The sequence below is a fragment of the Argopecten irradians genome, unplaced genomic scaffold, assembly GCF_041381155.1.
Source record: "Argopecten irradians isolate NY unplaced genomic scaffold, Ai_NY scaffold_0024, whole genome shotgun sequence".
In the NCBI taxonomy this organism is placed as follows: domain Eukaryota; kingdom Metazoa; phylum Mollusca; class Bivalvia; order Pectinida; family Pectinidae; genus Argopecten; species Argopecten irradians.
In genome coordinates, this window is record NW_027187491.1 from 112,690 (window position 1) to 127,860 (window position 15,171).

At 34.4% G+C, this 15,171-nt stretch overlaps 1 protein-coding gene across 1 annotated transcript; it reads right to left on the reverse strand.

Moving 5' to 3' along the window:
• Positions 1-1,489: 1,489 nt before the first annotated feature.
• Positions 1,490-13,057, reverse strand: LOC138311454 (uncharacterized). Its single transcript, XM_069252802.1, has 8 exons — positions 12,789-13,057; positions 11,254-11,349; positions 8,798-8,941; positions 6,969-7,183; positions 5,992-6,087; positions 4,504-4,832; positions 2,354-2,489; positions 1,490-1,601 (listed from the first exon to the last, which is right to left on the reverse strand). Exons 1-7 carry the CDS (start codon positions 13,029-13,031, stop codon positions 2,398-2,400), a joined length of 1,215 nt encoding a protein of 404 aa, XP_069108903.1. The 5' UTR covers positions 13,032-13,057; the 3' UTR covers positions 1,490-1,601; positions 2,354-2,397.
• Between the last annotated feature and the right edge of the window lie 2,114 nt (positions 13,058-15,171).

Below are 15,171 nucleotides of genomic sequence, written 5' to 3' on the forward strand. Positions count from 1 at the left end.
CGTAAACACGGGATGACTCAGGTATTTCTTTAAAGAAACATCACCTTTACTATGAGAATGCAAAATGTGTTTACATGGCCATTTTGTTTTGATGAAGTCCATGCATGTACAACTTGGAATTCCATCAACATCACTAACCTTTCCCGATGAGTCTGATAAAGTAACATTAGGTGGCATTCTTTCAATACAGTGAGCAATCAGGTTTTTCGGCCTTCCAAGCAGGAACTCTGGAAATCCTGCAGCATGGCATCTGACATCCTCCCTTGCCATCACATTTGATCTCTTGTAACTGGAAACATTATTACATGAAGATAACTAAATATAACTTTTGCCTTCTCTCTCCTTGCAAATATTTTATCATATAAGTATTTATGAAGGATTTTACCTACATGCAAATCTTTCCGTTATGACACTCAACTGGTGCACTTACATTCTGTAATGTAGGGTTGTGTCAACATGTCTCTTTAATGTACCGGTATATTAATCAATGCTAAGATGCATTTACCATATGCCAGTAGATCTACAAGCTTACTCTAAACTTAGTTATTTCAATCATCAGTAGTTTTATTTTAATGTTTTCCGCAGTGTCTTTGAAGTGCCAAATAATGCACAGCGCTCAAAATTAAAAAAAAAGAAGATATTTCCAGTATTGAATAACTTAATTGCTCAAATTCATAATTTTGCGCTAATGATCATTTAATTATTCTTGGAAGATATCTTAACTAAAACATCTTTTTCCATTAAGAACAACCTACATAGACAATACACCAATGCATACAATAGCATTCAATAATGGGTAATTTTTAGATATTTTATGCCTTAATCCATAGCTGTTGCAATTTTGACTTTACAACAGCAAATATCAGATAAATTAATAAACAAATCATATTTAACATACTTTAACACATTCAGTATCAAAGGCTGATTATCCTAATATTATACCTTAACGAGCCTCTTAAGCCAGAATTGGTTTGCACATTAGTAGCATTTGTTTCAATCTAAAGCTTTCATAATCTTCTCCAGGATAGTTCCATGTGAACAATTTTTGGAAATATGTATTGAACATAAAGTGCTCTTGCAACACTATCAATTTCTTTAAACTTGTGTTACATTAAAAGGAAAGTAATATTTGACTTCTATGTTGTTCCATTAAGCACAATCCACACTTTTGATTATTTTTTTTTCTATCAATACATACTTTAGTCTTTATGAAAAACCAAAAATAAAATATTTAATTAGTTTGAGCTAAAACCCTATATTGACTGGGCTACCAGTATTAGTAAATGCTCATTTCTGTTATTGTAATACAAGACTTAACATAAATAATTACTATAACTGGTGAAATGGATAGGATCTAGTTATATGATTAGGTGTAATGATAGAGAGTAGCTATTATGTATTAAATATGCAGTGAGGAAAACCAACCTTCTCTCATTTTCTGGGAAGAATTTCTGAAGGAGAATGTCAACTGCATTCTGCAGTGACTTTCCAGTTCCAAACTCCTTCAGGAAATGATGCTTGAGTTTTTTGTACTGGGATTCAATGCCATTAGTGGTAGTAACAATGACTGACATGTCCCTTCGGAATGCGTACACCCACCGCTAAAAAATTAGAGACACAAATTAAAACAAGAGGCCCAAGGGCATTAACGGTCATCTGACAATCTTGGCAACAGTCATATAGTAAATAAATGATAACAGATATCGTGGCCACCTTGGATATTGGATTGACACACTTTGGGGGGCCCATTTCAGAATCATTTCAGGCAAGTTTCAGCTAAATTGCACTGGTAAAACTTGAGAAGAAGTTTAAAATGTGTTTTCAAGATGGCAGCTGTGACAGCCATCTTGAATTTCAGATTGACTCAAAATATAACAACACTAATTGGCCAGGACCATGTAAGGATCAACTTCCAGGCAAGTTTCAGCTCAATCCCACTGGTGGAACTTGAGAAGAAGTTCAAAATGTGAAATGTTTACGGACAGCGGATGACGACAGACAAAACATAATGGCTATAAAAATGATGGCTACAAAATCAATATTATAAAACAACGTCCCCACATTCAAAAACCATATATATATAAAAGCAACAAAACAATCATAGGTATCACTAAATGCTTAAAACAAATCAATCTATCTATGCCACTAATTAATTCTCTTCCATGTACATATCAACTAATCATACATATGGACCTAGATGTCCATAATATGTGTATTTTCACAACTTCAAAAGTTACATATTTCAAGTTACAAGTATTTTATCTATCACTAATATCAAAGATGTATACTTGTAGTAACTTTATTGCAATGAGATTTAATGATCACTAATTACTCAGCTTGACATTGAATATACCTTGGCATTGGCAATCCACTTCTTTTCAAACCAGCTTTGAAAAGTTATATTGTCCTTATAGACACTGCTGTTTCGAAGTTCTTCCAAACATGCTTCGTATGAGGTAATCTCCGTCGAACGAGCAATAGCACGCAATCTGTTGGAAGCAGAACAATACTACTACAAATAAAGAAACTTTTCCCTTTAACTCTTACCAAATTTTCCTACATAAAAAGCAATTTCAATACTTCATGAATGCATAACTGACTTCCCATATGGAGCTGGATTAATGTCATTCACTGCATCGATTTTGATACAACAAATGGATGAAATACAATAAATTCTTTATTATATTCACATCTTATGGTGATTGATACATCATTTTGTGATGTGATTTTTCAGAAAATTAGACTTTACCCATATATGTTGCTTTGCCAAACAGGCCAGAGTACCTAATATCTAAAGACTTTCTTTGTGTGAATCAATACATTTTTTAATCTTTCTGAATTTTTCAAACATTCCTATAATAATTTCAGTTTTTGTCCGCATGAAAGCTGCACTGAATCGTAAGTTGCACTCGTGACTTTTGTTGAAATGCTGCAAAATTTTATTATAAAACTTAATATAAAATGTATAGTATCATTTTCCCTATGTTTCTTCTTATTCATATTTATTTATGTATATATACACTGTATTTTTAATTTCATTATGTTAAAATTAAACAAGCATAACTTTACAACATGTATAAAAGCTTTCTTGAAAAATATTAATTATTGAAAAATAATAAAAAAATATTTTTTTTGGCACCTTATTCACTTCAATTCTTACTTTCATCTCATTTTAAGGTATGACTGAATCTTGTAACGTTTCGGTAATGTTACATAGCGAATATTATTTAATTGTTATGTTACCTCTTTCCCATGCCCACATTATTCAATCCATGTGAATATTTTTTAAAAATTGGTGGTTTTGTGGAAAATATGTGGAGTTTTAAAACAGATAAATTCCTATCGCTAGCATATACTTTAACCTCATATTGAAGCTCATGAATGTTAACTTTTTATAATAATTTCTTGCCAATAGCATGTATAACTCAACCACGTTATGTTGAGACTGTATTATAATAAGATGAAATAAAGGGCAACCAAATAAGTGAAAACAAGTGATGTTCATTGTCAGTCATTATTTATTTGGACAAATATGCTAAATCTTTTTCTCAATAATCATAAGACAAAGAACACCATATGGATTCTGAAATGAACTTAATTGTTTTGTCCTTTCAGTGTTCCATTTTTGTGAAAAGCATGTGAAATTAACAGTCATATAATTATGTAACATGTGAACTTAACAGTCATATAATTATGTAACTTTTCTTCATGCGTTAAATACTTTTGTATATGGATATATATCATTTTCACAGAAAAAGAGACATAGTGCTTCATTACAGATTCCTTATCTGCTATTTTATTGGCTGTCAACCAACGCTGCCAGGCTTGGTCGCGATGAAAATTACATAATAATACTTGGGCACCTGTAAAATACCTAACATGTAACTTTATTTGTCACAATAACGTAATTATCAATTTCTTTTTCCAAATCATACTGAGATCACATTTCATTTTATCGATCATATTTCATTTGCTATAAATTACATTCCCTACTTAACTTCTTTATTGACATTAAACTAACAGATTTGATAATTTTCAACAGCTTGATTATTTCCACTTGTAAACTTATGAGCATTGCTGTATACAAGAAAAAAAAAATCACTGAGGGCCTGCATTGCGCACCTAGTATGTTCAGTCAAGCAATGTTATAACCATAGAGATGAAGAGTTATTTACTCAAGAATTTTAAAAACTTATACAAACTCTTCTCCCCTTGCAAACAAGGATGTTCTTTGCCAAATTTTATGATATTCCTTCATGCATATAGCTATGACTTATTAAAAACACAATGTAAAGGAAACTTTGACGGACAATGGAATGAATGACGACTGGACACACAATGGATGCCGCACCATATGATATGAGCTCACCGGCATGTCATGTCTAGTAAGCTTAAAAGAATTCCACACTAGTATTACCCTGAATATGATGAAATCTATGTTTTTAACATAAACACTTAGGAAAAAACATTAACATTAACTTCAAGTCATCGAATAACTTCTACCTTTGAATGTGGACTCCAAAGCTCCTACTTCCCTCAAATCGAAATCGCACATGAAGTAGTGAGGATTCCAGTTTGCATTCCAACTCTTGAGCATTTCCAACCCTTCTCGGACAGAACTCATTGTGTCCTGGCTGATGAAGAACGTTCCAACTATCAAATATCCACTATTGGAGGCAACACACAAATTGTACATGGGCAAGCTGTACCGCGTTGTTCCATACGTTGCATCCATCAGCACAATCTCACCTCCGTACCGCCTCAACATCTGCCTTTGAAACTCTGTTTGTATAACGAGTAGTAAGGGCTCAATAGTGTCATCACTTGAGGATCTGAAATGTTAATACATTTGTATTTAATACATTTACTGTAACTAAAACTCTGCAATACCTGCAGACTGCTATGGAATAACAATAAAACAGTAAAATGAGACAATTTGCTATTACTTAAGAGCCATGGCCGGTATGATATTACTTTCTGTTATAGTATGTGTGAATAAGGTTCTCTGAATAACCAATTTCATTGTATTTGATTTATATTGAACAATGTAGGACACATAAGCAGATGTTTTGGAGTTCTTGTTAAATAATCAAACCTCTATGAACATTATACATGCCTACTTTTTAATAAACCCAATTGCTTTCATATTAAACATTCATAAACCAATTGTGGATGAGTTTATTGGGAGCTCTCACTCAGAATATCTATTTGGAAAAATTCAATCAACCACACTTTGCTTGATTTTTAGCAAGATAATTGGGGCATTTACCACCCAATAATTAAGATCTTGTTCTGTTATTGGTAACTAGTAGGTCACAATAAGTATAATTTTCTTTATTCATTTCGGAATATCATAACTGTATAATTCTAATAAAATGGCGAGGAATGAGAGAACAAGAGGCTAGGAGGTCCTGTATCTCTCACCTGGTTTGTTATGTCAAGTAATATGCTGTGTACAAGATCATTATCAATGATTTAAAAATTCAGGCCAAATTTGGTTACAATTCATGCCCTGCACTTGGCGGAGGATGAGGGAGGTTAAAATCCATGAATAACTCTAGATCTATAACTATCAGTAGGTTCAAAGGATTTACCTCTATTTCCCTTATTGGGTCCCATGGCTCTTGGACCAGTAGGTCAGAGCCAAAATTTACACAAACCCTGTTCCCCTTCCCCCAAGGATACTTCTGGTTGGACAGAAGACAAATGATAGACGATGGATGCCGTGCCATGAGATAATCACACCAGTACTTCGGGCCAGCTGAGCTTAAAACACTCTCTCAAATATGATTTTGATAAATAGGGATAATCTACCCTTGAGAAACAAAATGTTTGAAAAAGCTGCAAGCCTAAGCTGGTTAAATAACATCTTTACTGTGATTTCCTATAAGTTGTTTATAAACAGACAGTAACCCTATGCGGGAACCTTATTATTATACAATGGTTCTTTAAACAACAGTAAATTAAAAAAAAAACAATGATTATACTCACGCTGGTCTAAAGAAATATCTGTCTTGTGGATGAAGGCTCTTCAATTCTTCCACAAATTTCACAACATTCATCTGATCTTCTTCCGAAGACTCCATACTATTAAATAAATGTTGTTATAGTAAGTAAATATCCTCTACTTTTTATTAATAATAAGAACAATGAAATGTATATTAACAATTATGTTGCCTAACAATACAAACTCCTTCTTTGCCTATTTCTTAGTTACATCTTTGATCATAAGGTATCAATTCTGTCGTTAGAATATTGTGAGCGAACCTCCCCTGCAAACTCCAACCATAGTCAACAGACATTGAACTAGGTCAACCAAGGTTAAAGCAAGGTTGAACCTGCTATGGAGAGTTTTTGTTCCATCATGTTGACCAAGGTCAATCTAGGTTGTCCATGGTTTCAGCTAGCTAAAACTTTGGTTTTAACTAGCTTTAACCTTGGTTTGACCTAGGTTTAAACATCATACACCTAGGTTTGACGTTGGCTTCACCTAGGTTTGACGTTGGTTTATTCACCTAGGTCAAATCTTGATTCTACATGGGTCAACCATTGTTAAAACTCACCTTTGTCAACCTAGGTCAAAACCCTGGTCAACCTTGGTGTTCCATTTACATGACATTTGTACCAAAAATGTTGAAACCTTGGTTTAACCATGGTTGACCTATATTATTTTAACCTTGATCAACCATGTTTAAACCTAGGTTAACCTTGGTCAACCTAGGCACAGTTCGCACAGCATTTCATATACCGGTAACTCACATGAATCATATTATATTCATCTTAATTAGAGCCCCTCACCCCCTCCTATCCTACAGCCACCCCTCTCCTACAACCACCCCTCTCATCTTCATATATGAAGGAGTTGAAATTATATGAATGCACTGCATACCATCGATTAAATAATTTATTTTACAATTATATGGCACTTAAAACATTGGTATTGTATCTCATATTAGTTAATAACCAACCTTCCCCCAACCACAGTGTGATAAATATGGTTCCTGATATCCTTGGATGTTGGGTAGAACCTCCTGTTTGTTTCTGGTATACCAGGAGCCAAATGTTCCTGCACATACTGGGCCAGCAACAGCTTTACACTGGTCACTTTCCTATGACCCTCCTCTGCCAACTCTTTAATTTTTCTAATGATGTCTCCATCTAATGGTTGACAGTATCCAGCATTCTGCAATAGATATGTTAAGATGAAAACCATAATACTATATAGGTTTTAAATGCAATCTGGAGAACAGAAATCACCTTGAGTTCAATATCAGATCCAAACAAGCAAATTTGTGGAATTTCCATCCCCCGCTTTCAGGACATATTTTAGGTAAACATTATTGAGGTTAGGTTTAACCTTGGTTGAAACATGCGGTGGCAATCAAACTTGGCCAAGCCCTTAAGCATTTGACCTTGTTAAAGTTTGAAGAAAATCAGTTAATATTTATTAGAGTTATTGCAGGGAGATGGCAGACATTTACTTTTTTTCTTCCCATGGCATCCATACAGACCATAGATGCCATAGGTAGATAGTTTGATATTTAAATATCCAACGCTTCAAGATTGAATTTTTCTGTTTTTCAGACATATCTGGATAACCTCTGAACCTTCGCTCTCTTATTTTCTTTTGAAAATGTTAAGCCTCTAGAGAAAACGAATTCATATATTTCAATTTCTAATGCATTTCTTAAATAAAATTCTGTTGAATAACATTATTACCTATAGCTACTTAGTCCTACTGTTGCACGTGGTACTACGGTATATTTCTAATTTGCTATATATATTTGTAACTGAAAGTGGTGACTTTGGCCGTTTCCATATAAACAACTAATTACAATGAAATGATAATTGGGTAACTAGCATGTATCTTACCCTTATAATCCCTATAGGGTTGCATTCCAAAACACTAGATTATATTTTGGCTGCCACACCCAAATTTTTCCACAAGGGATCTATTGACGGTACTTTCAAATAAATAACTTCTTGGAAACTACTCATTTGATAGTGCTCACACTTTAAATGGTTCATCTACATGTATATCATTCTGTATTGGGATATTTGATTCATTGCAGAACTAGTAATGAATGAGACAGGAATGATACAACTGTGTGTTCATCAAGTACATAAGAAGGAAGAGTTAAGTGTCTGTTATGACACAAGTGCCTGGTGACCAGATAGGCTATTTAGACAATCTGGGGCTTTGGTTAATTTTACAGTAGGCAAAATTCATATAAAATATCTTATTATTGGTTATTTTTAAAAGTTATATGAGTCGTAATTTTCAAACTCATCATTCAAAAAAAACTTTTAATATATTATTCACCCTGAAAAGTTATAAATATTTTGACAATCATAATACTTACTATGCATAGGTTTCAATGTTACAAAGTCAAATACAACTTCAAAATGATTTTGACAGTATTTACATCTACACTTCACTGACATGGGTACTCAGAGACAAACCAAGAAGAAGGTTGTGATTGACCATTTCAATCCACATTTGTACTGTGATATTCAGTGCATATTATTCTGTGTTGTTGAAAATGCTTATACAGCATCTTACATTTTTGTCTGTTACTTTGAATGATTTTCACAGCTTATTCATCAGACCTTGTGGTCTTTAATAACTGACGGAAGAAAAAACTGAATTGTCAGTATTTCCAACCTGTTATGGCACATATACCCAGTAACTAAAAAAATATAAAGAAACAGAGGAAAAAATTTAATCTCTAGAGACATACAGAAAATACAACATCAAGTCAATGCATGAAGATAGATTATACATATATTACTTTACCTCTCCAATAGCATGATTCTTATGCTCCTCATTGGAGGCAATGGTGGCATAAATTACCAACTGCCTTATGGTGGTGTCAGAGAAGTTCCTCTTTAATGTTGAGGACAATGCCATCTTAGCCTTCTTTGTTGAAGGGCCATTGATCTGTACAATTCAAAATCAACAACTCATATCACTGCTTAATAGTACATGAAAGTCCTACTAAAACCGTGCACATCTTATCATCCAGAATAACATAATTGCACATCAATAGTATTAACATGTTTTGTAATTACCACAACTCAAGCAAACCTGTTAAGATTTGGCATAATTAATCTTAGACTGTGCTTTGTTGTACATACATCTATGTTGCCAAAATCCAACACTTTAAAGAGTGTCCATAACAGGTACATGGAATGTTTGTTTGACTAGATTCAACTTCACAACAGCTTTTTGAAACTGATAATCATAAGGCGATTATAAATAATATCCAGCAAATTTGGAATTGATGGAGGCGTGCTAATTATTGACACCAATTGTATTCAATTCATTTGAAAAATATTGAGAATTCTGTCTGAAAAATGTTCTATTCAAAATTTTTCATGTAATGTTCTATTCAGAATTTTTCATGTATTACAACAAATCCCCATATTTTGTCCCAAATGTTGTGGTTGAATACTTTTTCTCAAAACTTGTCTTCCTATCATCATAAGTGTTACTATAAATATCTAATAGGAGTATTTATATTGATTCAGACTTCTTCCTATTCACCATATTTCTATGATATAAGGTAACAAGAGGCCCAGAGGGCCTGTATCGCTCACCTGGTTTGTAATGCCATGTAATGTTCTGAATATAAGTTCATTGTTTTTTTCTGAAGGAATTTGAATATTTACCTCTAATTCCCCTATTGGGCCCCACTCTTTCTGCTCCAGGGGGTCAAAGCCAAAATTATACAAATTCTGTTAACCTCAAGGATGTTTCTGGCCAAATTTGGTTACAATCCATGCAGAACTCTAGGACAAGTAGTGATTTTTAGGATTTACCTCTATTTCCCCTATTGGGCCCCGCCCCTCCTGCCCCCAGGGGGGTCAGAGCCAAAATTTATACAGGTTTTGTTTCTCTTCCCCCAAGGATGTTTCTGGCCAAATTTGGTTACAATCCATCCAGAACTCTAGGACAAGTAGCGATTTATAGGATTTACTTCGATTTCCCCTATTGGGCCTCGCCCCTCCTGCCCCCGTGGGGTCAAAGCCAAAATTTATACAAGTTCTGTTCCCCTTCCCCCAAGGATGTTTCTGGCCAAATTTGGTTACAATCCATCCAGAACTCTAGGACAAGTAGCGATTTATAGGATTTACCTTTATTTCCCCTATTACGCCCCGCCCCTCCTGCCCCAGGGGGGTCAGGGTCACCATTTATGCAAAATCTGATCCCCTTCCCCTAAGGAAGTTTCTGGCCAAATTTGGTTGCAATCCATGCAGAACTCTAGGACAAGTAGCGATTTATAGGATTTACCTCTATTACCCCTATTGGGCCCCGCCCCTCCTGCCCCAGGGGGGTCAGGGTCACCATTAATGCAAAATCTGATCCCCTTCCCCTAAGGAAGTTTCTGACCAAATTTTGTTAAAATCCATGCAGTACTTTATGACAAGTAGCGATTTAAAGGAAATGTTGACGGGCGGACGGACGACGGACGACGGACGCCGCGCCATGGCATATAGCTCACCGGCCCCTTCGGGCCAGGTGAGCTAAAAAAAGGACTTGAGGTTTATGCTTTTCTAAACTTGAATCCAGTTATACAAATGCTATTTGTACCTGCTACATACACTAGTAAACATAACAGCGTAGTTATTTGTTGACAGTAATTTGTACCTAACCCTGTAGGCGTGTTATAATGATATATGCATAGATTGTTTGCATCTACTGATTTCTTTTAATATCACACAAAAATTTGACAATCGACAGAGTAACAAATAACTTATTCTACATATTACAAGGTGTTAAAAAAAAAATTACTATCACTGTCGTAATATAATCTCCTGGAAAATCATAGCTAAATTGGAGGTTCTGTGTGTGACAGCATATGTGCAGGTATATTTGCTCCTTGATGTCCATCCACAGAATCAAATAATGATGCAGTGTATGACTTTAAAGTTGAGCGTTATTCTCTTTACAATCCTCACATAAAGTCTTTGTAAGGTTGTGATTGGTCAGTTTTTCCTCCTGAAATGTCTTCTGATTCACTGCGACATACAAGTAGTCCGGAGGTGGATAAAACGACAGTGATAGGTATCAAAGATGAAAAAACAAACAATCCATTTTGTGTAAAATATATATTGATGTATGTATCATTTAATTGTTATAGAATTTTTTGTCAGTGATTTATAATATCCCCTACACTCATTAAATTTTCAATTACCCTAACATGTTGCTAAGCGTTCATAGGCCTTTATGAACATTCATTATCATAATACCTTGTATTCCGGGAATCTCATGATTCTCCTTATCCTGATCATTGCAGGACACTTCAATTTTTTGGTTGTCTTGCTGGTCAGTACATCCTTCTTTTGCTATTAAAACAAAATACATCATGATAGCCTTTCATCAACATCTCACAGCTCTTATGTAACTCTTTCTTTAATAGAACACAGTTCCGTAATATTTGCAACTTAACATATAAAAGACAATTTCAAATCAACATTTTTAAATCAAGACTAACAAGAGATCCCAGAGGGATCTTGGCGCCCACCAAAGATTGATCTATGTCTGACAAATGAAAGAGGGATCTTTTCACTGCTTTACAAACTTTTCTTTTTTCTGCTTTTCAAACTTAAACTTCTTTTTTCACCTTTTCAAACTTAAAACTTATTTTCTCTGCTTTTCAAACTTTAAACTCTGAAAATCCAAGATGGTGGTCGGCCATCTTGTTGACCGATCGGTCCCAAAATGCAATAGGCAGAACTAGGGCCCTATAACAACCTATATGAAAATTTCAGAACAATCCCTTCAGTACTTTCAGAGAAATAGCGGTCACAAACTTTAACTAACAAAATCCAAGATGGTTGCCTGGCAGCCATCTTGTTTACCGATCGGTTCCAAAATGCAATAGGCAGAACTAGGGCCCTAGATGAGCCTAAATGAAAATTTGAGAACGATCCATTCAGTACTTTCTGAGAAAAAGCGGTAACAAACTTCAAATTTCAAAATCAAAATGGTTGCCTGGTGGCTATATCTTGTTAACTGATTGGTCACAAAATGCAATATGTGCAACTAGGGCCTTAAGGGAACATACATGGGAAATTTGCAATGATCTCTTCAGTACTTTCTGAGAAATAGCAGTGACATACCTCAACTTTCAAAATCAAAGATGGCTGTCTGGCGGCCATATTGTTTACCAATCTTTCTGAAAACCAGCAAGACATTCCTTTGGCCATAAGGAAACCTACATATGAAATTTGAGACAGATCCATTCAGCACTTTCTGAGAAATAGTGGTAACAAACATCAACTTCCAAAAACCAAGATGGCTGCCTGACGGCCATATTGGTTTTCTGATCAGTGTGAAAATCAGCATGACACTACTAGGGCCCTAGTGGAACCTACATATCAAATTTGAGACAGATCCATTTACTACTTTCTGAGTAATAGCGGAACAAATATCAACTTCCAAAATCCATGATGGGTGCCTGGCAGCCATATTGTTTTTCTGATCAGTCTGAAAATCTGCATGACACTATGTGTGCCCTAGGGGAAGCTACATATGAAATTTTTAGACAGATCCCTTCAGTACTTTCTAAGAAAAAGCGGTAACAAGCATTGTGTACGGTTGGACAATGGACGATGGACAAACACCCACGGACCATGGACGAAAGGCAATTTGAATAGCCTACCATCTGATGATACCATAAACTTCAAGTTTAAAACATACTGCAATGGTATCATCTGCTTGGCTACAGTTCCATCAACATATATATATTATAAATTACTATATAGATTTATTAGCTTCTTACCCCTTTAATACGTTGGGGGCCGTGTTGACACTCATACACCTCATTGTTCAGAATGATGAATGGTGTGCCCTCATACGGAATATTTATTACAGGAGATGGATGACCTTCATCTTCAAATCGCACCCTCTTTCCATCCAGGGACAATCCTGTTGAAAATACTCCATAAATATCATCACAACAGATACTATATTTACAATCCGATAGGTCCTTATATAGTTTGAGAAGAAAACTTACAAAAGTCATATACTTTTCTTTCCATTGGTAATTCACCCATTAACTGTTACCAGCCAGTAATTTATACAACTGAGCCCTATAAAGAGCTCAACTAGATAATTACAATCCGTTTTCCAAAGGCAAACCTGGCATAATCAATTATTTTGTTGAATGCAATTGTATACATGTACATGTACTTCTTTTAGATCTGATTTAAATTAGTATGGTCAGGCCTGGCAGTATAAACACAAAGGGTATTTTGCATTAAAAATGCTGCACACGTTCTGTGTTATAGAAGTTGAGCGCATTTGTTTACAATATTGGGAACAATGAAATTAACTGTCATTAGTGCATAAAATACAGTAAAAGCATACCGCTGTTAATATTTTCTCTGCATAAAATAAAAATGACCAAATGTGCTGATTATACAACAGTTTATTTATTAAAAGTTGAAATAATCTTTTCTATGTTTCTCAAAACAATCAAAAACTGCTATAAACAACACAGTGTGCACGTGGTAACACGATATGGTCCAAAGTATTAAGAGACATTGTCATAAATGAGTTTATATAAAAAAAATACTTTGGGATATTATTTATGCATGAATGCATGCAACAGAAGATGACTTTTTAATTTATGTACTTACATGTATGTATAAACATTCTTTTTGTATACTGCACCTTAGATCTTGCAAGATATTGTAGTAATTTTTTTTTAACACATGTTGGAACTTTGTGATATTGGTTAAGATATTCAGGCTAGGACTTGAACCTAGATCTTGTTTCAAAAACATGCTCTTCTTTGAGCTACCTGAATATTTGCTTCATATCTACAGTTGGCTTGCCAAGATAAAAAGGTCCAACATACAATATCTGTTATATCCACGCTTAATCGCAGATGACATGAATTTTTTTTTTGAAAAATAGTAACACAAAAAAAACCAACCACCAATTACCTGGTACACCTGTATCAATTCAAATTTTGAAGAAGCATTTAAGTCTTCTGATTTGTGTCATGAAACTTTTGTTTAAAACAATTCAAGTAAAGAATTAGCTAGTTTTTACTATCCTACACACGTTGTTCACAATATTTACACATACGTATATATAAATCTAGCCCGATATACTCTGGCCCTGACACCAGACTTATAGACATTATGACAGACGTCGATACATGTAGATGTCTGGTTTAGGGCCAGAGTGCACTGCTATATCAAAACGTGGAATAAGCCATGGCCAACATCGTTTGGTATCGGGCCAGCTGCAGGTCATCATCTGTCATAATGTCTTAGTCTGGTGTCAGCCATCAGGGCAAGAGTATCTCGGGCTAACATAAATCTCGATACAATATGTCAAATTGAGATAACTGCAAGTCATCACCACAGGTACTTGTGGACATGAATATGTCTATATTATTATTTTTAAAGAAAATTTGTTATGTAATTTACATGTGTTGGAATTAGTATTTATAAGGCCGAGATACATGTGTCTTTATATATGAAGCATATGTTGTAATTATCTTTGTTAGCATTTTCTTTAAAAATAATAATATAAACAAATTCATGTCCACAAGAACCTGTGCTACATATAAAAAACTTTGTGATATTGGTTAAGATATTCAGGCTAGGATTTGAACCTATATCTTGTTTCAAAAACATGCTCTTCCTTGAGCTACCTGAATATTTGCTTTATATAACATATATTATATCCACTCTTAATGGCAGATAATATAAAAAAAAAATAGAAAAATAGATCTAGTACCAAAAAAAAAATAAAAACAATAAACCTTCAATCGTGGGACGTAAGTATTCGTCAGTTTTGTTTTTTCGCAATATGTATTTTTACTTTTTTCATTTGAATTTTCCTTATCTCATTTATTGATATATTTTCACCAAATTTGGCATACTTACCCTACTGTATAGGTAAAGAGAATATTGTCTACACTTTCAGCTCATAATATTTTTTCAAAAATTACCGATTGCCTACACTTTCAGCTCATAATATTTTCAAAATTTTCCGATGCTTCTTTTCGAAATATCATTTATTTTGGTGCACCGTAAATTTTCCGATGCTTCTTTTCAAAATATCATTATTTTGGTGCACCGTTTAATGATTGAAACTAACCCCTGTACTGTGATACAGAGTGTGATACAAACCTTCCTCATTCTATG

What these genes read in the sequence shown, in the direction of transcription:
- LOC138311454 (XM_069252802.1), bottom strand. Translation starts at nt 13,031, where the DNA reads ATGACTTTTGTAAGTTTTCTTCTCAAACTATATAAGGACCTATCGGAT. An exon ending in AGAATCATGCTATTGGAGAG is followed by an intron (nt 7,184 to 8,797) that starts GTAAAGTAATAT and finishes TATCTATTGCAG; the next exon opens with AATGCTGGATACTGTCAACC. An exon ending in CACACTGTGGTTGGGGGAAG is followed by an intron (nt 6,088 to 6,968) that starts GTTGGTTATTAA and finishes TTTATTTAATAG; the next exon opens with TATGGAGTCTTCGGAAGAAG.